The sequence below is a fragment of the Panulirus ornatus genome, chromosome 58, assembly GCF_036320965.1.
Source record: "Panulirus ornatus isolate Po-2019 chromosome 58, ASM3632096v1, whole genome shotgun sequence".
NCBI lineage: Eukaryota > Metazoa > Arthropoda > Malacostraca > Decapoda > Palinuridae > Panulirus > Panulirus ornatus.
In genome coordinates this window covers 27,695,887-27,723,262 of record NC_092281.1, presented here as the reverse complement: position 1 = coordinate 27,723,262, position 27,376 = coordinate 27,695,887, and the positions used below count along the sequence as shown (strand labels likewise).

The 27,376-nt window shown below is 48.7% G+C and overlaps 1 protein-coding gene across 1 annotated transcript in view; it reads left to right on the top strand.

Annotated features, from left to right (window-relative positions):
* The window catches only part of LOC139766693 (hippocampus abundant transcript 1 protein), a 237,412-nt gene that overhangs the window by 166,486 nt on the left and 43,550 nt on the right, over window positions 1-27,376 (top strand). The window contains exon 3 of the mRNA XM_071695614.1: window positions 13,908-13,970. Within this exon, the coding sequence (XP_071551715.1) occupies window positions 13,908-13,970 (63 nt within the window). The remainder of the gene's footprint in view (window positions 1-13,907; window positions 13,971-27,376) is intronic.

The following is a 27,376-nucleotide window of genomic DNA, read 5'->3' as shown; positions in this document are numbered from 1 at the left end:
GTGCCGTACTGTCCTGCTCAGGTGCCGTACCGTACTGCCCTGCTCAGGTGCCGTGCCGTACTGTCCTGCTCAGGAGCCGTGCTGTACTGTCCTGCTCAGGAGCCGTGCCGTACTGTCCTGCTCAGGAGCCGTGCCGTACTGTCCTGCTCAGGAGCCGTGCCGTATTGTCCTGCTCAGGGGCCTTGCCGTACTGTCCTGCTCAGGGGCCTTGCCGTACTGTCCTGCTCAGGAGCCGTGACGTACTGTCCTGCTTAAGGGCCGTGACGTACAGCACCGTCGTGTTCTGGGAGTTAAGGAAAGCCTGTACTGGTGGTTGATGTTGCATTGTGAGAGACAATATGTGGTTGGGCTGTGACCAGCGGGTGTGGTCTGCCTGGCGTGGGTGAGCACAGTGTGTGGTCTGCCTGGCGTGGGTGAGCACAGTGTGTGGTCTGCCTGGCGTGGGTGAGCACAGTGTGTGGTCTGCCTGGCATGGGTGAGCACGGTGTGTGGTCTGCCTGGCGTGGGCCTCGGTGGTGTAGTGGTTAGCGGTACTTACCATGAGTCAGCACAGGCCATTCCAAGGTCGGACCCGCATGGATTCGAATCCTGGGCGTGGCAGTGGGCCCACACCCAACCCAGGTGATCATCATCCCTTCGGGGCTGATACAGTCATGTGTACATGACATAGGCTGGGTGTGTGTGTGCATATATACACAGGAGTAAATACGTGATACATATACATACAGGGTTAAGAGACAGGGCAGCACGAGCGTAAGACTCTCCCTGTGTGATCCAGGGATAGTAATGCCACAGCTGGTCGGTCCAGTCACTGTCGCCGCCGCCGCCGCTGGGCTCACCTCACCATTGATTTACCTGGTCACCGGCGACCCTTGAGCGCTCCCTGACAGTCTTATTATTGACGCCCATCCTGACTGACTGCCTCCCTACCAGCCTGCCTGACTGACTGCCTCCCTACCAGCCTGCCTGACTGACTGCCTCCCTACCAGCCTGCCTGACTGACTGCCTCCCTACCAGCCTGCCTGACTGACTGCCTCCCTACCAGCCTGCCTGACTGACTGCCTCCCTACCAGCCTGCCTGACTGACTGCCTCCCTACCAGCCTGCCTGACTGACTGCCTCCCTACCAGCCTGCCTGACTGACTGATTCCCTACCAGCCTGCCTGACTGACTGCCTCCCTACCAGCCTGTCTGACTGACTGCCTCCCTACCAGCCTGCCTGGCTGACTGCCTCCCTACCAGCCTGCCTGACTGACTGCCTCCCTACCAGCCTGCCTGACTGACTGCCTCCCTACCAGCCTGCCTGACTGACTGCTTGCCTCCCTACCAGCCTACCTACCTGCCTGGCTGAATGACTGACTGCTTCGCCACCAGCCTGCCAGACTGAATGACTGACTGCTTGCTCCCCTACCAGCCTACCTTACTGCCTGCTCGACTGAATGACTGACTGCCCCACCAACCAACCCATCAATCAGTCAGTCAGCCAACCCAAGCACCAGCTTAGCAACTGGCACTGTCCTCCCTAGCCATGACTCAATCGCTGAACTTTTGCTTTGATTTTTGCTCACGAACCCAAACATGCTCTTGGCCTGGTCATTGTCCTCACAATTAAGGATCGGGTCGCGCACTAGGCTATCATGCCTTAGAATGGAAGAAATTTTCCTAAGTGGTAGTCCATAAGTGGCTTATATATATATATATATATATATATATATATATATATATATATATATATATATATATATATATATATATATATATTTATATATATATATATATATATATATATATATATATATATATATATATATATATATATATATATATATATATATTATCCCTGGGGATAGGGGATTAAGAATACTTCCCACGTATTCCCTGCGTGTCGTAGAAGGCGACTAAAAGGGGAGGGAGCGGGGGGCTGGAAATCCTCCCCTCGTTTTTTTTTTTTTTTTTTTTAATTTTCCAAAAGAAGGAACAGAGGGGGGCCAGGTGAGGATATTCCAAAAAAGGCCCAGTCCTCTGTTCTTAACGCTACCTCGCTAACGCGGGAAATGGCGAATAGTTTAAAAGAAAAGATATATATATATATATATATATATATATATATATATATATATATATATATATATATATATATATATACATACATACATACATACAAACGTTCACCCAAAGAGATTCATGTCGAGTGTGTTACGGTTACTTTATATAGCGACCACCACCTCCACTGGGCCTGTCATTATAGATTTTACCTTCATAATGTTACGTAATATTTCGCATTGCGGCTCTTTTCGTTCATCGCATCGTGGTCGTGTACATGGCAGGATGATTACGGTGGTGAGCTGGATGATGTTCAGCTGATGTGTAATTATGAGGTGAGCCAAGTGTGTGGCGTAGGGAGCCACACATTACCGCTGGGGTTGTATGGGGAGGTGTCGCCGTCAGTAGGAGGGGGTTTGGTGTGGCCGCCGGCGCGCCGCCGCCGCCGCCCGTCACCAGTGTGGTGGTGTCCACACCCAGCCATCCCTCCCTCACTCCCTCACTCCCTTCTGCTGTCACCGGGGCAAATCAGAACTGATGATGATACATAACATGGCAGATCAAGATTGAAGACGATGTGTGCCAGGGCAGATCACGTTGGAAGATGATGCATAACATGGCAGATCAGAATGTAAGAGATACATACCAGAGCAAATTAGGATGGAAAATGACACATACTATGGGAAATCAGGATAGAAGAGAGTACTTACCAGGATAAATCAGGATAGAAGCTCGCACATCAAACAAGACCTTTCTCTGTATACAGACTAAGAAGAACGTATCATATACCTACTGTGCTGCTGTGCATTTAAGTCAAGTCGACGATGGGTACTGAATGTAGCCGGATGCAGTAGTGATGGGGCGCAAACCAATGTGTGCCTTTTTATAACTTTTCTTGCACATTAAGTGTTATGCAAGATACGTGTACATACATGATGACTCCGCAGTCCCACTGACATACATTGTGCGTTGACCATATGTTGCAAAATACAGCATAAACAGCTTTTGTAATGAGCGTTAAGCACAGTGTAAGCAAGAAAATTCCCCCCCCCCCCCCGGCATATTTTCAAACGTTATGCACGACTAAGGTTTATTGTGTATACAAGCATGTGAGGCTATGAGGGTGAAATCAACGTACATCAGATTGCTGAGACTAGTGTTGCAAACGGTGTGAGCACCAGCAGCCCGCCTCATTGTGCCTCATACTCTCTTGAGGGAAGTATGTTCTTTCTTTACTCTTCCTGGCTGCCACTTCAGATAGCAATTTCGCCTCTGGATGCAGTATTTCTCACACTTGTAGTTCAAGATGGTTGGCTCTTACCATTCTAAGGAGGAGAAAACTCGAATTCTCGCCTGCGAGTAAGAAAATGTCTACACGTGAGATTTCTAGGCGCACTGGGCGCTCAGAACACACAATGAGGCGGATGCTTCATGCAATACCACATCAGTGCCTCACCTCATTCAGGAGATCAAAATCCTATGGCCCTAGAATACTTCAGGAACCTTCCCAGTTCCATATCCAGACGTCTACTGAAGGCAGATGGCAAATTACAGAAATGTAAGTGTGGCGTCGCCTTTGGAAATGTATGAGGGAGGCGGACAAGGTTTTTACAAACACTATGATAAGTTAACTTTTTTTTTTCATAATATACTGCGGAGTGAAATGAGGCGTTCGACTTAATATGATACGGGCTGGCTGAGCCCAGATACAAAATCCAGGGCTTTAGTTAAATTGTTTGTATAATAAAACGCTTAGTTACTGGTTATTGGGTCAGTATAGTGAAGTGAGGTCCCTGGCGCCTGCAGCATTGGGGGCTCTGACCCGGTCTCGGGTGGGTCAGACCACTGCAAGGGCCAGGTCTCAGGCCCTCGTTTCAGCATATTGAGGTCATGAGAAATAATCAAGTGTATAATGCGTAAAGTACTGGGTAGCAGCAACACATGGGTAGGTGGTAGATATTGAGCTACAACGCTGGGTGGAGCGGGTCACTTGGACAGCCCTGGGTGGAACGGGTCACCTGGACAGCCCTGGGTGGAGCGGGTCTCTTGGACAGCCCAGGGTGGAACGGGTCACTTGGACAGCCCTGGGTGGAGCGGGTCTCTTGGACAGCCCACGGTGGAACGGGTCACTTGGACAGCCCTGGGTGGAGCGGGTCTCTTGGACAGCCCTGGGTGGAACGGGTCACTTGGACAGCCCTGGGTGGAGCGGGTCACTTGGACAGCCCTGGGTGGAGTGGGTCACTTGGACAGCCCTGGGTGGAGCGGGTCTCTTGGACAGCCCAGGGTGGAACGGGTCACCTGGACAGCCCTGGGTGGAGTGGGTCACTTGGACATCCCTGGGTGGAGCGGGCCTCTTGGACAGCCCTGGGTAGAGCGGGTCACTTCTACAGCCCTGGGTGGAACGGGTCACCTGGACAGCCCTGGGTGGAGTGGGTCACTTGGACATCCCTGGGTGGAGCGGGCCTCTTGGACAGCCCTGGGTGGAACGGGTCACTTGGACAACCCTGGGTGGAGCGGGTCACTTGGACAGCCCTGGGTGGAGTGGGTCACTTGGACAGCCCTGGGTGGAGCGGGTCTCTTGGACAGCCCTGGGTGGAACGGGTCACTTGGACAGCCCTGGGTGGAGCGGGTCACTTGGACAGCCCTGGGTGGAGTGGGTCACTTGGACAGCCCTGGGTGGAGCGGGTCACTTGGACAGCCCTGGGTGGAGCGGGCCTCTTGGACAGCCCTGGGTGGAGCGGGTCACTTGGACAGCCCTGGGTGGATCGGTCGTCAGCTGGACACTGGGTCTACCTGTGGATAACATTAACCCCAAGTGTCACTCCAGTCCCTCCTCTGGTTCAGAAGCTATATTGCGAACAGTGGAAAATGTCATGACCCCCCCAGCCATGACCTTAGCGCTACAGGTCGAGAGTTGAGGATGGATCATAGCACATCCTCCGGTAAGGTAGTGATCGAGTATTGTCTCAGTCCTCACCGCTGACCGGTCCAGGGGACAGGGGGAAGCTGTGACCCCCTCAGCCGTGTATGACCCTGGGAGCCCGGCCCTGCTGGGTAGGTCAGGACGTATTGTTGGGCAGGGAGTAATACCTGTGACAACTCCTCTCTTCAGTTTTAGAACCGAATCAAAAGTTGGAAAGTAAGCGGAGCGGAAGGATACACGGTGGCGTCACGCATGACCTTGACAATGTGGCTACTGTGTTGAGGGTTGGTCGTCTGAAAGTAATAAGATCAGCAGATGACATGATGGTGTAACTGCCAGACTGAGGCTAGGCTGCAGGTACTACTGGCGCTGTGGTCTAACTGGAGATGTTAACCGTGTGAACTGTAAAGTTTGTGGTCAAAGATTTAGACAAACTAGAACACTGTCTCTTAGAATGTGAAAAAATAGAGCCTTTTAGGGAAAGGTCTACACAAACCCTGCAAGAAATGTCACAACACCTTATTGTTGATAACAAGATACCTGAAATGTTAAGTTTGTATCCACTGTTTGCATCTAGTTGGTAAAACTTACCATAAGAAACTATGTGATGTATGTACTGAAATACGAAGTGTAACATCTTATGTAATATCTAGTCACTGGGGTCTGACTAAGACCCTTTGTGACCCCTGTAATCCTTTTGCGCTACCGATCACAGGATGAGCATGGGGGTGTACAATGAATTTGCCGGGGTTACCGGCACAAATCATCGTCCGTCTGGTGATGGTGGTGGTGGGTGACAGTCAGCCAGTGGAGGATCCCCGTCCCCTCCTCTGGTTCAGAAGGTGGGGGACGAGGGGGAGGAGACACGAAGGATACCGTGACCAGTCGTGACCTTGACCTTCATGGTTCGATCTATGGGGTGCATATGATGCCCCACGTGATGGTGCCTGGCACGGTCTCTTGTCAGTGACGGATCGTTTTATGGTGCACCATCCCTGGCAAAGGTCGTATATATATATATATATATATATATATATATATATATATATATATATATATATATATATATATATATATGTATTATCCCTGGGGATAGGGGATTAAGAATACTTCCCACGTATTCCCTGCGTGTCGTAGAAGGCGACTAAAAGGGGAGGGAGCGGGGGGCTGGAAATCCTCCCCTCTCGTTTTTTTTTTTTTTTAATTTTCCAAAAGAAGGAACAGAGGGGGCCAGGTGAGGATATTCCAAAAAAGGCCCAGTCCTCTGTTCTTAGCGCTACCTCGCTAACGCGGGAAATGGCGAATAGTTTAAAAAAAAATATATATATATATATGTATATATCTTTCTTTTAAACTATCCGCCATTTCCCGCATTAGCGAGGTAGCGTTAAGAACAGAGGACTGGGCCTTTGTGGAATATCCTCACCTGGCCCCCCTCTGTTCCTTCTTTTGGAAAATTAAAAAAAAGAAAAAAAAAAACGAGAGGGGAGGATTTCCAGCCTCCTGCTCCCTCCCCTTTTAGTCGCCTTCTACGACACGCAGGGAATACGTGGGAAGTATTCTTCATCCCCTATCCCCAGGGATATATATATATATATATATATATATATATATATATATATATATATATATATATATATATATATATAGTGTTTGTGTGTGTGTCTGATTGTCTGTTTGTCTTTTTGTCTGTCCGTGTCTATCTGTCTGTCTTGTGTGTATGGGCATATTGCCGTGTGTGTGTGTGTGTGTGTGTGTGTATGTTGTGTTAGAGGGTCGCGTGAGTAACCCCGTGTGTTAAGGTATCTTGCAAATCCCTAAACTGGTTCACAAGATAAAGGAGCTCACACACACACACACACATACACACACACACACACACACACACACACACACACACAGTGTATCGCGGCCCAGACCACACAACTACTGTAAGCTCCCCTTCTGCCATTAGTGAAGAGGTCGTGGGACTCGAACACTTACAGTGACGCAATGATCAATGTAATCTTGGAACATGATAGGGTCATAGTACATTACCCTGTCTGTAGTGGTGTCCAATCCCTGTCTTCGTGTTCAGTCGGTCAGTTAGTTAAAGGACAAAAGAACATTTTGTGTAGATGTATTCGAACATTTTTGGTGCTATATATACCATTAGTAGAGTTAAGTACATGCGTACACCACTGAGGTGAATGTTTGATACGCATTCAACACCTTTGGCTCACCGCTCAGAAGCCTGATTCAGTATATGTATCCTAGCGAAAGCTGCGCCGGTGGCCACTGTGTGTGTTGGATTCCAGACTTAATGGTTGTAGCTCAGCCACAAGTGTGGCTAACTTCGTAAGTATTGGCCCAATTTGTTTCTTTTTAGAGTTACATATTGGACTACTAATTAAAAAGTAAAAGTGTTTCCAAATCGAGCGCTCACATTTTGATGAAAGTTAAAAAAAGATAAATAAAAAAAGGAGCTGTACATTATTTTTTTAACTTTTTGATTAATCAACTTTCGCTTTTGATATAGAAGGGAACTCGTTAACCCCTCAGAGAATGACAGGTGGAATCTTGGGTATGACGGCCAAGGACTTGGCATTAGAATTATATTAGAATTCAGGTTCTCATACCCAAAGGTCGCGCATCCTTACTAGGATGTTATACCTTCGTGCTTAAAGGGGTTGAATGCTGTTGAAGGACGTACGCCTTTAGCATGTTGAAATATTCCACGGTACCTGGAGCACGTGGGAGTACTCACCCTGAGCTGGGGGTTGGCTACACCATCCATGGCCTATCACTAGGGATCTTTTCGGAGGGACTTGCCCCTCACGTGACGTCTGAAGACAAGGGCCCATCCCATGCTTGCTCTCGGGCCTGGCGAATCGTGAACAGCAGCAGCCCTCATGGCTGTGCTGCCAGATATTAGATTACATCGGTCAGAAATTCCCAGAGGATTCATAACATTGCAAACTTCCGGCTATAGTTGTAGACACAGAGTACGAACTGCACGCTCCAGGTTTGTTGTTGGGTATAGATGGTAGCGAGAGAGCTTTCTCATTTGAGTGTGATAGGCGACCTTTGACCTGACTCTCCTGCTCAAGGGGTTAAGCTATTGTATTGAGCTGTATGTTTGATATCATTTGCTAAAGAATTAATACAACTTTCATGCTCCCATTTGTCAGTTTCATTGGGGCTAACTCTCCGGTTTTGGGAGAACAGTGACACCAAGGGCAGTATAGACTACCGGACGGACACAGGCGCCGTCGTATCAGTGTAGAAGACTTCGGAGTGGCATTGTTAAACGACCTTGCCTTCGGCGAACAAAATGAGGCAACGGCTGCCTCTTCCAAAAAAGGAGAGTAGGTTGGATCTTGATGACTTTCAAGACCAGAGAAAGGAGATCCCAGTCATGACCCTCTTCAAGGTGTTAATACCCTCACGAATTGAATGTGCTGATATCACCCTACGAGGCGGGCGAGATTATAGAATTAGAAAGCGTTCCGAGATCTTCCAGGGCCCGTAATATATACGGTAAAGGAACTTAACCGCTGAAAACGACTGAAAACTCCCTGGAGGCAGACAGGAGAGGTATGTGATCATTCAGACGTGGAGAATCCTAGAAGGCGATGTTTCTCAACTTACTCTCAACGACAGTAACCTGTTGGCACGACAGGCATGGAAGACTGCACAGTATTGCCTCTAAAATCTGAAGGTACGAGCGCAAAAAGAAGGAAATACCTCTGACATCCGGGGCGGAGGACAGCAGCCATGAGGAACATCATAAGATGCACGATGAAGAAGCTCGCTGAGAAGGTCCTGGATAAGTATTTAGAAAGTGCACGAGACCAGCCAGACTGTGGTGGTTGCGTGGGCCTGCGGCGGGCTGCAGTTTCCAACAGCTTGGTCGACCAACGACCTAAGCCACCAGCTTTAGCCGAGCCGGAGCTGCGGGGGACCAATACCTCGGAAGTCGTCTGTGCCTTTTATACTCAAAGTTGTTGATCTGCAATAGTTATAGGACTGAAATGGGACCTGACGCTATAAATATATTTTTTTTATTCTTTGGTAATTTCTTCATCTCGGATTTTGTCTGATAATTTATAATCTTCGATGAAGTTTTGCCCAGCCATCGGCTCTCACCTGCTGAAGTAGGCCGCCCCGAAACTTCCTCCAACTCTTTAGGTTATGTAGAACACTTGGGTCCCTGTAGACCACCGGGGTCCCTGTAGACCACCGGGGTCCCTGTAGACCACAGGAGTCCCTGTAGTTTCTACTTCCTTGAACTAACTGACGTGGAAGAATGTGGAACTTGTTTAATCTCTAGCATCACATTGCCTTTTTATTTACCTGTCCCGTTCTAAGTCACACAAACAACTCGAAAAAGAATAGAATTATGAATCTCGACAGGCGAACAAGAGCATTACGAAGAGAGAGAAATTTCGTTAATCGCTTAATCCCGAGTCTTTTGTGAACATGTTCGAATAGTCCAACATACGAACATCACCTTTGGAAGGCATTCCCTCCAGTATGTCCGACATAACTCTAAGGCTTTGTGTACAAGTCTGTTTATGCCTCAGCGTCCTCAGTCTTTGTGTTCAGTACTCACATGATACCAGGTCTGGATGGGTGTCTGTGCCTCAGCGTCCTCAATATTTCCCACAATCATATGATCAAGTGTTATAAATACATCCCTGAGTCTCTTTATAACCTTCAGTTGACTGCTGTATCTTCCAACAAATCGTGAATGTCTTTTGTGTGACCTTAAGAATATACATTTTATGACCGTCCTCTCTCTGTATGACATATAAAACAATGTTTACGCTTAGTACCTGATGAAGTGTGTGTTGGTGTACACAGCCGGGTGCACGTATTGTACCCTGTCACCCACCCAGTCCACCGTACGCTGAGCCAAGCTACACGTTAAGCCAATTTTTCCCCTACTGTACCTCAGATTAGCAAGACCGGAGCTCCCTAATATTCTGACGGGAAAGAGCTAGTGTGTGTGTGTGTGTGTGTGTGTATATATATATATATATATATATATATATATATATATATATATATATATATATATATACTATATATATATATATATATATATATATATATATATATATATATAATATATATATATATATATATATATATATATATATATATATATATATATATATAGTATATATATATATATATATATATATATATATATATATATATATATATATATATTTTGCTTTGTCGCTGTCTCCCGCGTTAGCGAGGTAACGCAAGGACACATGTATATACATACACGTCCACACACGCAAATATACATACCTATACATCTCAGCGTATACATATATATACACACACAGACATATACATATATACACATGTGCATAATTCATACTGTCTGCCTTTATTCATTCCCATTGCCACCTCGCCACACATGAAATAACAACCCCCTACCCCCTCATGTGTGCAAGGTAGCGCTAGGAAAAGACAACAAAGGCCACATTCGTTCACACTCACTCTCTAGCTGTCATGTAATAATGCACCGAAAACACATCTCCCTTTCCACATCCAGGCCCTACAGAACTTTCCATGGTTTACCCCAGATGCTTCACATGCCCTGGTTCAATCCACTGACAGCACGTCGACCCCACATCTTTCCAATTCACTCTGTTCCTTGCACGCCTTTCACCCTCCTGCATGTTCAGGCCCCGATCACTCAAAATCTTTTTCACTCCATCTTTCCACCTCCAATTTGGTCTCTCACTTCTCGTTCCCTCCACCTCTGACACGTATATCCTCTTTATCAATCTTTCCTCACTCATTCTCTCCAAGTGATCAAACCATTTCAAAACACCCTCCTCTGCTCTCTCAACCACACTCTTTTTATTACCACACATCTCTCTTACCCTATTATTACTTACTCGATCAAACCACCTCACACCACATATTGTCCTCAAACATCTCATTTCCAGCACATCCACCCTCCTCCGCACAACTCTATCCATAGCCCACGCCTCGCAACCATATAACATTGTTGGAACCACTATTCCTTCAAACATGCCCATTTTTGCTTTCCGAGATAATGTTCTCGACTTCCACATATTCTTCAACGCTCCCAGAATTTTCGCCCCCTCCCCCACCCTATGATTCACTTCCGCTTCCATGGCTCCATCCGCTGCCAAATCCACTCCCAGATATCTAAAACACTTCACTTCCCCAGTTTTCCTCCATTCAAACTTACCTCCCAATAGGAGAGAAAGAATACTTCCCACGTATTCCCTGCGTGTCGTAGAAGGCGACTAAAATGGGAGGGAGCGGGGAGCTGGAAATCTTCCCCTCCCGTTTTACTTTTTCCAAAAGAAGGAACAGAGAAGGGGGCCAAATGAGGATGTTCCCTCTGAGGCTCAGTCCTCTGTTCTGAACGCTACCTCGCTAACGCGGGAAATGGCGAATATGTATAAAAAAAAAATATATAGAGTGAATTGGAGCGATGTGGTATACAGGGGTTGACGTGCTGTCAGTGGATTGAATCTGGGCATGTGAAGCGTCTGGGGTAAACCATGGAAGGCTGTGTAGGTATGTATATTTGCGTGTGTGGACGTATGTACATGTGTATGGGGGGGGTTGGGCCATTTCTTTCGTCTGTTTCCTTGCGCTACCTCGCAAACGCGGGAGACAGCGACAAAGTATGAAAAAAAAAAAATATATATATATATATATATATATATATATATATATATATATATATATATATATATATATTTGTGTGATCGGGGCCTGAACATGCAGGTGGGTGAAAGGAGGGCAAGGAATAGAGTGAATTGGATCGATGTGGTATACCGGGGTTGACGTGCTGTCAGTGGATTGAATCAGGGCATGTGAAGCGTCTGGGGTAAACCATGGAAAGCTGTGTAGGTATGTATATTTGCGTGTGTGGACGTGTATGTATATACATGTGTATGGGGGTGGGTTGGGCCATTTCTTTCGTCTGTTTCCTTGCGCTGCCTCGCAGACGCGGGAGACAGCGACAAAGCAAATATATATATATATATATATATATATATATATATATATATATATATATATATATATATATATATATATATATATAATGGTGCCGTGGACATTAGATAAACCCACAGGAAACAAAAAGACAGAGACACCATACATACATACATTCATACATTTATTTACCAGTTCCTTATGTACTTTTGCTATACACCGTATCAGATGAACTGTAAATAAAAACTCTCCTGGTCACAAGGTGGCATTGTTCAGCTTCTCTAAGGCGCTAGGCTCAGCTGGGGGTGTATACAGCATACATGTGAGGGCCAGGGAAGGACCTGTGGTGAAGTAAGTTAGCTACTGCTTCACCCGTTGCATTCGACGGGACGACTTGGAGTGATGACCAGACTACAGTGTAACGGTCCTGGACCACGACGCTTCGGCCTGACCCTTCAAGTACTACGATCGCCTGGCCTTGGACTCTACTCCTAAGGATCAGTTCATTATTTCGAAGGGTCGTTTTGACATGGGACTGTACCGTCAGGGGTACAGTCTGACAATTTGAAAGACCTTTGTTCAGTTGTCGCGATATCCTATGTACAGCACAGGGAAAATGTGGACAGGTTTAAGGACTGCATTCAATTTTGTGCTTATACAGACGTAAGTTACTCGTTCCTTTTAAGCATTTGATTAAAGCTGTTTCTCGTGTTTCTGGTGTTAAAATTTCTAAATTTTAATCTTGAAAAGCCTTAGAAAGTTCATGAATTTGCTCATGTGATAGCTGCAGGGACCATGTTCAGGACGCATTCACCAGAGAGCATGGCAGACGCAAGGGGACAAGGGAGAGACAAGTTTTACAAATGTCCCAAAAGACGTGGACGTCAACACCAGAACTTGAACACACCAGGTTCTCGCCGAGCGTCAGAGCTCTGAGCTAGGCTTCGGTCATCCGTCGATAACACGGTGGACACTGTTTTGCGTAGCCGGTTTCCGTCCTCAACCAACAGACAACATTACTACACACACACACACACACACACACACACACACACAGCAAAGCCCTCACCATACACCTGTACACTCCATGACTCTTCCTTTTTCTCTAGAGTTTTCCCCAGTCAAGCCCCTTAATTTTCCTCTCCTGACCACACAACTAGTGGGGGGGAGTAGCCCGTCGACGGTACACGTATAGATGAGCGGCGGTCCGTACGATCAGGTAATTCCTGGTTCACCAGTCATGGTCCAGTTACTTCCTCATAACTGGCTGAACTGGGGGAAAGGGGGTCACAGTTTCCCATACAGGAGGTTCTAATGTTTTATATCAGCTGTTACCATGAGGAAAAATGTTCCCTGTTAAGGTATATTTCTACACAGTGGACTTGTTTGTCGCTGGGCCCCATCTCCCCTGAGACTACGACTTTTTTGATGCAGAAAAAAGTGTCGTTCATGTGTGTATGTTTGTTTCCCAGTTGATGTGTGTGTGTGTGTGTGTGTGTGTGTGTGTGTTTTGCTATATTTTTCAACTCTGTTGCTTTACCATGATGTTCTTCCATTTTTAACTTATTTTCTCCTTACCCAGACAGATGTCGAGCAGTTCAATATAGAGTCTTACCATTATTATTTTTTTTTTTTATCTCCCCAGCTTGTTTTTCCCCCCAGGTTCTGCAGCTGCCACCAAGGCCGGCATGTCTTCCACCTGTAAATTTACACGTCATGTTTATGTTTACCAGTTTGTCATGAATATGTACACACACGTTGGTTTCATTGGTTCAGCATATATATATATATAGCTCTCTCCTTTTTACTGGTCGCATCTTGCAGTTGGGGCAGTGCTGACACATTATCTATTGATTATTCATTTATTTTGTACGAATATGTCATAAAGTTGAAGGGTCATGCAGGATGTGCTATTTGTATATATATTTATATGTTTTTTTTTATATTTTTCGTTGCAGGTCCTAAATGAAACGTTCCCGAACCACACCTTCCTCTTGAACGGCCTCATCGTGGGGATCAAGGTGAGCCACTGCTGCTGCTGCTAGGTTTTTTGTGCGGTGCCTTCTCTCCTGCCCACTGCCACACCCACATTTCCGTCCCCTCCCCCCCACACACACCTACCTCTGCCACACACACACACACACACACACACACACCTACCTCTGCTCCATTGTACCCAACACGTGACCGGTACGACCCTTCGAGCTCGACGTTTGCAGCCAATTCAAGCACGACTGTACGAGCCTTGTGAAGGGTCACTTGTCAGGTCAGTCACGAAGGGTTACCGTCGTGCTCAAGTGGGGTGGTAATCTTCGCCACCTTGACCCCAGAGCCACACCTCCCACACCTGAACGCACTACACACCTGAAGCTTATGGTCTCGTATGGTTCGACTCCCATACCTGTACAACCTCACCTCGACACTCACGCATCTCTGGCCACATCATCACTTTGTATCGTATTCCACAACCTATAATGGTTGGTTCATATATTTGTGTAAATATTCTTTCTGTTGTTGGTGAATGATATCTACATGATTTTTTTTTTTTTTTTTGATGATTGTGAAGAATTATGAAAATGCTGGGTGATGAGGAGGAGTGTTTGGTGATGGTTTGGTGGTGTGGAGAGAGCCAGGCGACTGGGGTAAGTATAAGTATAATCAGTTATGATAAGAGACTTTGATATGGAGATGTGTGTTGTGTGTGTGTGTGTGTGTGTGTGTGTGTGTGTTTGTGTTTGTTTGTGTGATGCGGCCGCTGGATGTGAGGAGAGAGAGAGAGAGAGCTAGGTGGACTTGTATGTGTATGTGAGGGAGCGCATGCCGGCCGGCACCACTATGTGACTCCTTCCAGAGTCCTGCCCACTCTGGACAGCCCCAGGTGAAGGACAGAGGTAACGCAACGTCCTGGCTACATGCAACGTTGATGATTATTCACTGATAATGGTGATACTGATCCCTCATTTAATGATAATGGTAGTAGTCCCTCATCTGGCTGCAGTGTTAAGCTTATACTCCTCCCCAGTTTGTATCTGGGGTTGATATTAAGATCCTTGATCGCGTGAATGGTTGCGTGGACAATTTGTGGTGTGTCTGTGGTGTTGCGGTCGCACGACTGTAACCGGAGATGCCACACAAGGCTCCACCTAACCCCAGGTCCTGTGGTCTATAACGCTTCGACGATATGGATCAGGGTTTGTCCTGTTGTCTCGTATGGTATAGGATTGGAGGTTGAGGAGACACTGTGCATGGTCGCGAAGGCTGTTTGACAACCCCAGACGCCGTAACTCAGCTAACCCCAGGTCCTGTGGTCTATAACACTTCGACGATATGGATCAGGGTTTGTTCTGTTGTCTCGTATGGTAGGGTTGGAGGTTGAGGGGACACTGTGCATGGTCGCTAAGGCTGTTTGACAACCCCAGACGCCGTAACTCAGCGAAAACAGTCCACTGTTGTGGAGGTTTACCGTGATGCAGACATGTTTCGCAGCTGAGCCTGGCATGGGAGGTGGAGCCACGCCAGCAGCAGTGATGCTGATGCGATGTTCTCCATTATCATCAGTTATGTTTGGGTGACTTGATGGCACGGTGGTGGGTCTTGTTGTCGGGTGGCCTCGCCCGTCAGTGTGTGTGTGTGTGTGGTGTGTGTGTGTGTGTGTGTGTGTGTGTGTGTAACGGATCGTCTGCTGGCACGTAACATTCCCACTGTGATGAAGAGATCTCTCCAAGTCTGTTGTGATGTTCGCCAAGGTGGACTTGGTGACGCCTTTCGTCCATCCACACCTCATGACCCAAGGTGATATTACATTATTGGCAAGTTTTTTTTTCTATATTTATCTTCGTTTTTTATTTATGGTTTCTGGCTGTTGCGATCAAGTACAGATGACCTTATTATTTGGTGAGTTTTGATTATAGAACTGATTTGCTTTTGTTGGTGTTTCAGTTTACATCACATTTCTTATGCTGTTGTAAAGACTTTTAGATCCAATTTTTCTTTCATGTGAAGCGAACTAGATTGAAGTCCTGCCTGAGAGAGGTGTTGATGTAGTCATCCATCACTGAGGGAACCCGGAGCTCAGTAGGCAGAAGGTGCGGGGGTAAGGTTAAGTGGCGACGGATTGTCCTTTCTATCACACTCCTCCTCCTCTTCTTTCAGTCAGGTGCGGCAGGAAGAGTTTGGTGTAGCTGAGAGTGAGTGAGGCTTCTTAAGAGAGTGGTGTGTATTCTACACTGTGAATATGGGTATACCCCGCTGCCAGTGTGGTCCTCGAAGATCAAAGACTTTTTTGTTTTTGCAAGGGATTGAGCTTCATCCTGCGGCACTTGTGTGTGGCTCCCCCTACAGCGGATGGGAATCCTGTGTCCGGTGGTGAGTTTTGTGCCTCCTACAGCGAATGAAGATCATACAGGTCGCGAGTGTGGTACCCCTTGCGAGTGTTGGAAGAGCTCCCCTTCCCCTCCCCTACAGATGGTGAGGTCAGCCCCTGCAGCAGTCGTGGGGCGGCAGGATGGCTCCAGAGTGGCCGGTCGACCCCCTGACCCGCCACACGCCACGCGTCAGATCTGACCACTGATATCATTGTGCTCCGCCACGCCCTGTCTGTATGTCTGTCTCGAGGAGGAAGAGAAGGTCGGCCGTCATTTACCTGCCCGGGAGACATGTTTCGTGACGTTATACATGGAATGTAAATCGGTTATGGGTCCCAGTCTGCTCAATATACCGCCCCATTAATGGTGGTAAAACACGTCAGGATTTAGGATCAACGTAATGATGGCACGATAGAGGGAGGAGGAGGAGGGCTTGTCAGCGAGTGGGACATTGGCCCTCGCCGCCGGTAGGTACGCGAGACAATAGTGATTGATCTGAGGAAATCCTGGAGAAAGGAGCCTTGTACATTCCCACACGACGTGCCGGATGAACCAGGCTCTAGAGTTGATACACATGTTTAGCTACAGCCTGCCTGCTGATCAGGGGAAAACCACTCCACCTTGTTTGCAGAACGATGTCTCGAAATGGAAGTGGATCCCCGTGATTGGAGGCGGGTAAACAACAGGTGCGGCATCCTAGGAGAGAGCAGAGCGAGAAAGATTTAGTAACCTATGGTGTGATAAGGGGAGAGGGAGAGAGAGAGAGGTGTGTGTGTGTGTGTGTGTGTGTGTGTGTGTGTGTTTAGCGTGTGGTCTGGGTTCCCTCTGTGGGGAGGTGCGGGCCAGGTCACTGGTGGGTGATCTACCACGGTTGTATGATGTTTTCCTGACGCTGGCGCAGCATGTCTGATCATCGTCAAGCACGGTTAGGGAGAGAAGTCCTTCCCTCGAGTCTCCAACCCCTCCCCCCGCATGTGCGCGAGGTAGCGCTAGGAAAAGACAGCAAAGACCACATTCGTTCACATTTAGTCTCTAGCTGTCATGTGTAACGCTCCGAAACCACAGCTCCCTTTCCACATCCAGGCCCCACAAAACTTTCCATGGTTTACCCCGGACGCTTTACATGCCCTGGTTTAATCCATTGACAGCACGTCGACCCCGGTATACCACATCGTTCCAATTCACTCTATTCCTTGCACGCCTTTCACCCTCCTGCGTGTTCAGGCCCCTATCACTCAAAATCGTTTTCACTCCATCTTTCCACCTCCAATTTGGTCTCCCACTTCTCGTTCCCTACTCCTCTGACCCATATATCCTCTTTGTCAATCTTTCCTCACTCATTTTCTCCATGTGACCAACCCATTTCAAAATACCCTCTTCTGCTCTCTCAACCACACTCATTTTATTACCACACATCTCTCTTACCCTTTCATTACTTACTCGATCAAACCACCTCACACCACATATTGTCCTCAAACATCTCATTTCCAGCACATCCACCCTCCTCCGCACAACTCTATCTGTAGCCCACGCATCGCAACCATATAACATTCTTCAACGCTCCCAGAACTTTCGCCCCCTCCCCCACCCTGTGATTCACTTCCGCTTCCATGGTTCCATCCGCTGCCAAATCCACTCCCAGATATCTAAAACACTTCACTTCCTCCAGTTTTTCTCCATTCAAACTTACCTCCCAGTTGACTTGTCCCTCAACCCTACTGTACCTAATAACCTTGCTCCTATTTACATTTACTCTCAGCTTTCTTCTTTCACACACTTTATCAAACTCAGTCACCAGCTTCTGCAGTTTCTCACCCAAATCTGCCACTATCGCTGTATCAGCAGCGAACAACATCTGACTCACTTCCCAAGCTCTCTCATCCACAGCAGACTGCATACTTGCCCCTCTTTCCAAAACTCTTGCATTCACCTCCCTAACAACCCCATCCATAAACAAATTAAACAACCGTGGAGACATCACGCACCCCTGCCGCAAACCATCATTCACTGAGAACCAACCATTTTCCTCTCTTCCTACACGTACACATGCCTTACATCCTCGATAAAAACTTTTCACTGCTTCTAACAACTTGCCTCCCACACCATATATTCTTAATACCTTCCACAGAGCATCTCTATCAACTCTTATCACATGCCTTCTCCAGATCCATGAATGCTACATACAAATTCATTTGCTTTTCTAAGTATTTCTCACATACATTCTTCAAAGCAAACACCTGATCTACACATCATCTACCACTCCTGAAACCACACTGCTCTTCCCCAATCTGATGCTCTGTACATGCCTTCACCCTTTCAATCAATACCCTCCCATATAATTTACCAGGAATACTCAACAGACTTATACCTCTGTAATTTGAGCACTCACTCTTATCCCCTTTGCCTTTGTACACTGGCACTATGCAAGCATTCCGCCAATCCTCAGGCACCTCACCATGAGTCATACATACATTAAATAACTTTACCAACCAGTCAACATTATATATATATATATATATATATATATATATGTATATATATATATATATATATATATATATATATATATATATATATATATATATATATATATAATGTGTGTGTAAGTGAGCGTAAAAGTACATGAACTGGGAGATCATTGTAATTTCCCCTCTTGTGCAACATATGTAACATTGTGTCTAACAGATGAAGCGTATCACGGTATTCTAAGCAGCTGATGTGAACATATGTCGGCCCTTAATCATGGGCGATACGGCCCTTGAGTATGATAGCCTGGCCTTTGACCTGAGCCTTAAGGGCCTGTGCACGCTGATCTTGCCCGCTGGGTGTCTTCTGTGCTCCCTTGCCTTGTTGACGTCATGCTCCTGCCTCCCCATTGCTGACATCATGCCCCTCTCTCGCCTGCCCACAGCTGACATCATGCTCCTCTCTCTCCTCCCCACAGCTGACATCATGCTCCTCTCTCGCCTCCCCACAGCTGACATCATGCTCCCCTCTCGCCTCCCCACAGCTGACATCATGCTCCTCTCGCCTCCCTGTTACTGACATCATGACCCTCTCTTGCCTCCCCACTGCTGACATCATGTTCCTCTCGCCTCCCCAGTGCTGATATCATGCCCCTCTCTCGCCTCCCCACTGCTGACATCATGTTCCTCTCTCGCCTCCTAATTGCTGACATCATAACCCTCTCTCGCCTCCTAGTTGCTGACATCATGACCCTCTCTCGCCTCCCCACTGATGACATTATACTCCCTCCACCCCACTGGCCATGGAATAGGTTAGTCTCCCCAAGGACACAAGAGCCAGTTGGCATCATGCCTGGTAAACCCATGGTTGACGACACCAGCGATCCACAGGAAATGAAGTGATTATTGTAATCCAGAGCAGAATGGAAGAAAAATGATCCCCAAAGTAGAAATGAAGAAATGATGAAAGTTATGGAAGATCACCACAGTTCTGTGGAAGTGCTTCATGAGGAAATGCTGTTGCTGACATCATGCTTCTTATCCCCCCACTTCTGACATCATGCTTCTCATCCTCCCCCACTGCTGACATCATGCTTCTCATCCTACCCCACTGCTGACATCATGCTTCTCATCCTCCCCCACTGCTGACATCATGCTTCTCCTCCCCCCACTGCTGACGTCATGCTTCTCCCCCCACTGCTGACATCATGCTTCTCATGCTACCCCACTGCTGACATCATGCTTATCCTTCCCCACTGCTGACATCATGCTTCTCCTTCCCCACTGTGACAGCCTTTCCCCTTCCTTACTGCTGACTTCATGCTACTCCTTCCCCATTGCTGACATCATCCTTCTCCTTCCCCACTGCTTACATCATGCTTCTCCTCCCCCACTGTTGACATCATGCTTCTCTTCCCCCACTGCTGACATCATGCTTCTCCTTCCCTGCTGCTAACATGCATCTTCCTCACATTGCTGACATCATGCTTCTCCTTCCCCACTGCTTACATCATGCTTCTCCTCCCCCACTACTGACGTCATGCTTCTCCTTCCCCACTGCTTACATCATGCTTCTCCTCCCCCACTACTGACGTCATGCTTCTCCTTCCCCACATTGCTGACGTCATGCCCCTTCTCCCCCACTGCTGACATCATGCTCCTCCTTCCCCACATTGTTGACGTCATGCTTCTCCTTCCCCACTTTGCTGACGTCATGCTCCTCCTCCCCCACCGCTGACATGATGCTCCTATTCCCTCATTGCTGACATCATGCCCCCTTCCCCACATTGCCGACGTCATGCTCCTCTTCCCCCACTGCTGACGTCATGTTCCTACTTCCCCACTGCTGACGTTATGCTCCTACTCCCACACTGCTGATGTCATGCTCCACCCTCCCCACACTAATGACATCATGCTCCTCTCCCCCACTACGGACGTCATGTTCTCCCCCCACTGCTGACATCATGCTCCTCCTACCCCGCTGCTGACATCATGCTCCTCGTCCCCCACTGCTGACATCATGCTTCTCCTCAACATTGCTGACGTCATTATGCTCCCCCCCCACTGCTGACGCCATGCTCCTCCTCCCCCACTGCTGACGTCATGCTCCCCTATCCCTCCCGTTTGTACTCCCGCTCGGCATCGACTTTGCTGACGTCACGCTTTTCCCCTGTGACCTTGTGGGATGCGTCTCACACGTGGTGTGTTTTCCTGGTGGTGGTGTCAGGATAGCTGTTGTCCTGGTGGTGGTGTCAGGATAGCTGTTATCTTGGTGGTGGTGTCAGGATAGCTGTTGTCCTGGTGGTGGTGTCAGGGTAGCTGTTATCTTGGTGATGGTGTCAGGGTAGCTGTTGTCCTGGTGGTGGTGTCAGGGTAGCTGTTGTCTTGGTGGTGGTGTCAGGGTAGCTGTTGTCTTGGTGATGGTGTCAGGGTAGCTGTTGTCCTGGTGGTGATGTCAGGGTAGCTGTTGGCCTGGTCGTGGTGTCAGGGTAGCTGTTGTCCTGGTGGTGGTGTCAGAGTAGCTGTTGTCCTGGTGGTGGTGTCATGGTAGCTGTTGTCTTGGTGGTGATGTCAGGGTAGCTGTTGTCCTGGTGGTGATGTCAGGGTGGCTGTTGCACTGGTGGTGGTGTCAAGGTAGCTGTTGCCCTGGTGGTGGTGTTAGCGTTGCTATTGTTTTGGTGGTGGTGTCAGGTTAGCTGTTGTCCTGATCGTGATGTCAGGGTAGCTGTTGCCCTGGTGGTGATGTTAGGATAGCTGTTGTCCTGGTGGTGATCTCAGGGTAGCTGTTGCCTTGGTGATGGTGATGTCAGGGTAGCTGCTGCCCTGGTGGTGGTGTCAGGGTAGCTGTTGTCCTGGTGGTGTGTCAGGGTAGCTTTTGTTCTGGTGGTGGTGTCAGGGTGGCTGTTGCCCTGGTGGTGGGGTCAGGGTGGCTGTTTTCTGGGTGGTGGTGTCAGGGTAGCTGTTGTCCGGGTGATGGTGTCAGGGTAGCTGTTGTCCGGGTTGTGGTGTCAGGGTAGCTGTTGTCCGGGTGGTGGTGTCAGGGTAGCTGTTGTCCTAGTTATGGTGTCAGTGTAGCTGTTGTCCTAGTGGTGGGGTCAGTGTAGCTGTTATCAGGGTGGTAGGGTCAGTGCAGCTGTTGTCCTGGTGGTGGTGTCAGGATAGCTGTTGTCCTGGTGGTGGTGTCAGGATAGCTGTTGTCCTGGTGGTGGTGTCAGGGTAGTTGTCCTGGTGGTGGTGTCAGGGTAGCTGTTGTCTTGGTGGTGGTGTCAGGGTAGATGTTGTCCTGGTGGTGGTGTCAGGGTAGCTGTTGGCCTGGTCGTGGTGTCAGAGTAGCTGTTGTCCTGGTGGTGGTGTAAGTGTAGCTGTTGTCCTGGTGGTGGTGTTAGGGTAGCTGTTGTCCGGGTGGTGATGTCAGGGTAGCTGTTGTCCTGGTGTTGATGTCAGGGTGGCTGTTGCACTGGTGGTGGTGTCAAGGTAGCTGTTGCCCTGGTGGTGGTGTTAGGGTTGCTATTGTTCTGGTGGTGGTGTCAGGTTAGCTGTTGTCTTGATTGTGATGTCAGGGTAGCTGTTGTCCTGGTGGTGATGTTAGGGTAGCTGTTGTCCTGGTGGTGATGTCAGGGTAGCTGTTGCCTTGGTGGTGGTGGTGTCAGGGTAGCTGCTGCCCTGGTGGTGGTGTCAGGGTAGCTGTTGTCCTGGTGGTGTGTCAGGGTAGCTTTTGTTCTGGTGGTGGTGTCAGGGTAGCTGTTGTCCTGGGGGTGGGGTCAGGGTAGCTGTTGTCCTAGTGGTGGGGTCAGTGTAGCTGTTGTCCTAGTGGTAGGGTCAGTGCAGCTGTTGTCCTGGTGGTGGTGTCAGGGTAGCTGTTGTCCTGGTGGTGTGTCAGGGTAGCTTTTGTTCTGATGGTGTGTTAGGGTAGCTGTTGTCCTGATGGTGAAGTCAGGGTAGTTGTTGTCCTGGTGGTGGTGTCAGGGTAGCTGTTGTCCTGGTGGTGGTGTCAGGGTAGCTGTTTTCCGGGTGGTGGTGTCAGGGTAGCTGTTGTTTTAGTGGTGGTGTCAGAGTAGCTGTTGTCTGGGCGGTGGTGTCAGGGTAGCTGTTGTCCTGGTGGTGGGGGTCATGTAGCTGTTGTCCGGGTGGGGGTGTCAGGGTAGCTGTCGTCCTGGTGGTGGTGTCAGAGTAGCTGTTGTCCGGGTGGTGGTGTTCAGGGTAGCTGTTGTCCTAGTGGTGGTGTCAGGGTAGCTGTTGTCCGGGTGGTAGGGTCAGGGTAGCTGTTGTCCTAGTGGTGGTGTCAGTGTAGCTGTTGTCCTGGTGGTGGTGTCAGGGTAGCTGTTGTTCTGGTGGTGGTGGTGTTAGGGTAGCTGTTGTCCTGGTGGTGGTGTCATGGGAGCTGTTGACCTCGTGGTTATGTCAGTGTAGCTGTTGTCCTGGTGGTGGCGTCATGGTAGCTGTTGTCCTGGTGGTGATGTTAGGGTAGCTGTTGTCCTGGTGGTGGTGTCATGGTAGCTGTTGTCCTGGTGGTGGTGTCAGGATAGCTGTTGTCCTGGTGGTAGTGTCAGGTTAGCTGTTGTTCTGGTGGTGATGTCAGGGTAGCTGCTGTCCTGGTGGTGATGTCAGGATAGCTGTTGTCCTGGTGGTGGTGTCAGGGTAGCTGTTGCCTTGGTGGTGGTGTCATGGTAGCTGTTGTCTTGGTGGTGATGTCAGGGTAGCTGTTTTCTGGGTGGTGGTGTCAGGGCAGCTGTTGTCCCGGTGATGGTGTCTAGGTAGCTGTTGTCTTGGTGGTGATGTCAGGATAGCTGTTGTCCTGGTGGTGGTGTCAGGGTAGCTGTTGCCCTGGTAGGGGTGATGTCAGGGTAGCCGTTGCCCAGGTGGTGATGTCAGGGTAGCTGTTGTCCTGGCGGTGGTGTCATGGTAGCTATTGTCCTGGTGGTGGTGTCATGGTAGCTGTTGTCCATGTGATGCTGTCAGGGTAGCTGTTGTCCTGGTGGTGCTGTCATGGTAGCTGTTGTCCTGGTGTTGATGTCATAGTAGCTGTTGTTCTGGTGGTGGTGTCATGGTAGCTGTTGTCCTGGTGGTGGGGTCAGGGTAGCTGTTGTCCTGGTGGTGGGGTCAGGTTAGCTGTTGTCCTGGTGGTGGGGTCAGGGTAGCTGTTGTTCTGGTGGTGGGGTCAGGGTAGCTGTTGTTCTGGTGGTGTGGTCAGTGTAGCTGTTGTCCTGATGGTGGTGTCAGGGTAGCTGTTGTCCTAATGTTGGTGTCATGGTAGCTGTTGTCCTGGTGGTGGTGTCAGGATAGCTGTTGTCCTGATGGTGGGGTCAGGGTAGCTGTTGTCCTGGTGGTGGTGTCAGGGTAGCTGTTGTCTTGGTGGTGTCAGGGTAGCTGTTGTTCTGGTAGTGGTGTCAGGGTAGCTGTTGTCCTGATGGTGGGGGTCATGGTACCTGTTGTCCTGGTAGTGGTTTCAGGGTAGCTGTTGTCCTAGTGGTGGGGTCAGGGTAGCTGTTGTTCTGGTGGTGGGGTCAGTGTAGCTGTTGTCCAGGTGGTGGTGTCAGAGTAGCTGTTGTCCTGGTGGTGAGGTCAATGTAGCTGTTGTCCTGGTGGTGGTGTCAGGGTTGATGTCCTGGTGGTGGTGTCAGGGTAGCTGTTGTCCTGGTGGTGGTGTCAGGGTAGCTGTTGTCCTGTTGGTGGGATCAGGATAATTGTTGTCCTGGTGTTGACGTCATGTTGGCTATTCCCAGATGATGGGGGTCATGGTAATGGTTGTCCTGATGGTTCGTACCGTCATGGTGGGTTCGTGCCGTCATGTTGAAGGTTCGTACCGTCATGATGGGTTCGTGCCGTCATGATGGGTTCGTACCGTCATGATGGGTTCGTACCGTCATGTTGAAGGTTCGTACCGTCATGATGGGTTCATACCGTCATGATGGGTTCGTACCGTCATGTTGAAGGTTCGTACCGTCATGTTGAAGGTTCGTGCCGTCATGTTGAAGGTTCGTGCCGTCATGTTGAAGGTTCGTGCCGTCTTGTACTCAGGTGGATGACTGAGGTGTGCGAGCGACATTCAGAAACCGTTTTACCATTGTTGCCCTGCCCTGTGGTGAGGTGTGGCCGTGAAAGCCTCCATTGTGCTGTTACTGTTTGGATGGTGTGGCAGGCGGTTGGGGCCGCTCCCTGTGCCACAGCCTACAATAATGGCTATTGTAGTGGCGGGACCAGCTATCTTGGCCAAGTGAATGGCCGCCTGTTGTACTGTGGTGGTAGACGGTGTGTCTGGGATGTGCTGCCTTCTACCCCCACCGTCCAGCCGACAGCACCTGACGCTGGCGACCCCACGGGCCTCCTCCCGGTTCCTCCCTCTCCCTCACTTGCAAGGCACTGCTGGTGAAACCCCGGTATATGTCGCACTGTTGGTGTATTGTTGGATTCCTTAATGTTATCTTCACCTAACCTCTTCCCCTTACTGTCTTGATAGACAGACTGGCGAGGTCAGATGTACCCACGCATTATGCTGGAAGCTATGATCACACCTGGCGTGGAGCCGCACACCTGCCGACTCTGTTGGTGATTGTTATCCCTTTAGAGCCGGGATGAACACGTGTCGCTAGACGTGCGCACCGTCAGGAGGAAGCCAGGTGTCCAGGGTGTTGGGGCATCAAGTCCACGCAGTGGACGACCCAGCTTTCCCAGCTCAACCACAAACCACTCTGGCACGGAGGGGGAGCTAGGTAGTTTATTGATCTGATTTGTGCCTTTGTCGCCTGCAACTTTATTGTGCAGCCCATGTTTATCCCGTGAGCAGTAGCGCAAAAGGATTAACAGAGGTCACAAAGGGTGTCAGACCCCAGTGCTAGTCTAGGCACTGAGCGACCACTCTCTCCCCTTGTTCTTCGTGGGGCCACTCTGGGCCGGGGTTTATCGGACTCTATGGAGAAGATTTCAAGCAGTTTGTGACTGTGGCTGGAAATGTTTACGGTTGAAGATCAAACCTCTCGGGATAGTGAGGTGGCAGGACTAAATTCATTGAGGTTGTAGGCGATAGTATGTAGCGAGCTGGGTTGCTCATGCCATGGTGTTTGTGGCGCACACCTGTCCTAGCCTTGTCCTCGTTCCCTCCTCGTGGTTACAGCAGTACTCGCTCCTTTGTTATCTCCGTTCCTGCATGACCCATCTTCTTTTGGTCCCGGTAGAGCATCCATGAGTCCTCGTACTTCGCCATTCAGGCGCTCGTCTTCGTCCCTCTGTCATCATTTGTGACGGTGGCGCCTCCTTCACCTTCGTCAAACCCTAAGCATCGCAGACCACTATTAGTTCTATATGGCCGGGGGAAAAAAAAAAAAGTTATTGTGGTATGGAAGTGTTGCTGTGTGTCGTCTGTATTTTCTTCTTTAGTGGTTTCCGTGTCATGACTTCAATTTCCAGGTGCCGAGTGTTTTGAAATTTTAGGACACACGTTATCACCACCCACACATAATCATCAACCTGAGTTAATTCATTCAGTCATCGCCCACACTTCATTCAGTCAGTCACCACCTTCACTCAGTCATCACCATTCCTCGAGCACCACACAGGCTGCACGCTATGTTCATTTCCACAGATGCTTACCTTACCCAAGTAATGCTCTTACCTTGAACCAATATGTAATGTTGTTCTCAGTAAAGTCTTTTCAAAGAAGAGGTCTGGGCGCACAGTTCCTTGGGGTATCCTCTGATATTGTGTTCAGTCGTCATGACCTTGGGCCGCAGCTGCTGAATAGTTCGCCATTGCTCCTCGTTATTGGATTCGAGGAAACCACACCTACAGGCAGTTTAATTATCTCCTGATTTTCTGTCTTCACCGTTTGCCCCAAATAATCCGAGACTAGAATGTAGCATGATTATCTCTGAAGCCAGGTTTGTGCTCTGTATTGGTAAAGGGGGTTCAAATCAGTGTTGTGGATTCCCTCACACGTAGATCTCCGAGAACATGATGAAGGCGATGCTTCAGAAACTGGATAAAAATACTGTTGACCGCGATAGTAGTTGTTTTGAGCTAGATGCCACCTTAACCTAAGTATTAAGTTATATGTGTAAGCCCAGTACTGATTCTGAATGCCAGTGATGACCAAGGTTAACGAAGAGAGATGTTCAGAGAGAGCAGGTAGTATGACCATCATGTATTATGACAGGTGCTGTCTACTCTTTTCTAGTCCACTTTTTGCTTCCTCGATCGCATGTGTATTTTGGAATCACGGTACCCGAGTATGGTAAACACAAGGCGACTTGAGATCGCCAGTCATCGAGTTTCATGAACAGCATCACTACTTTCTTGACACGAGCAGACTTAAGGACCTCCAACACCTGTATCAAGGCTTAGGAAGCCCCTGAACCTCATTGATGTCACCTTTCGTGACCGTGTCGCCTGTACCTGTACCTCAATACACTCGAGATGGTTGAGTGCCTGTAATGTCTTGTCCACGCCACACTATGTTGGGTCTTGAGTAATGTGATAAGTTCGTAACTGAATGATCTTTCTCCTTTTGGCCGACACTTCAATTTCCTCCCTCAGTATTTTTTCCTTCAGAATTACTTCCCATATTTCCCCTGTATCACCGGTACGTACGTATTCCTCTTACCC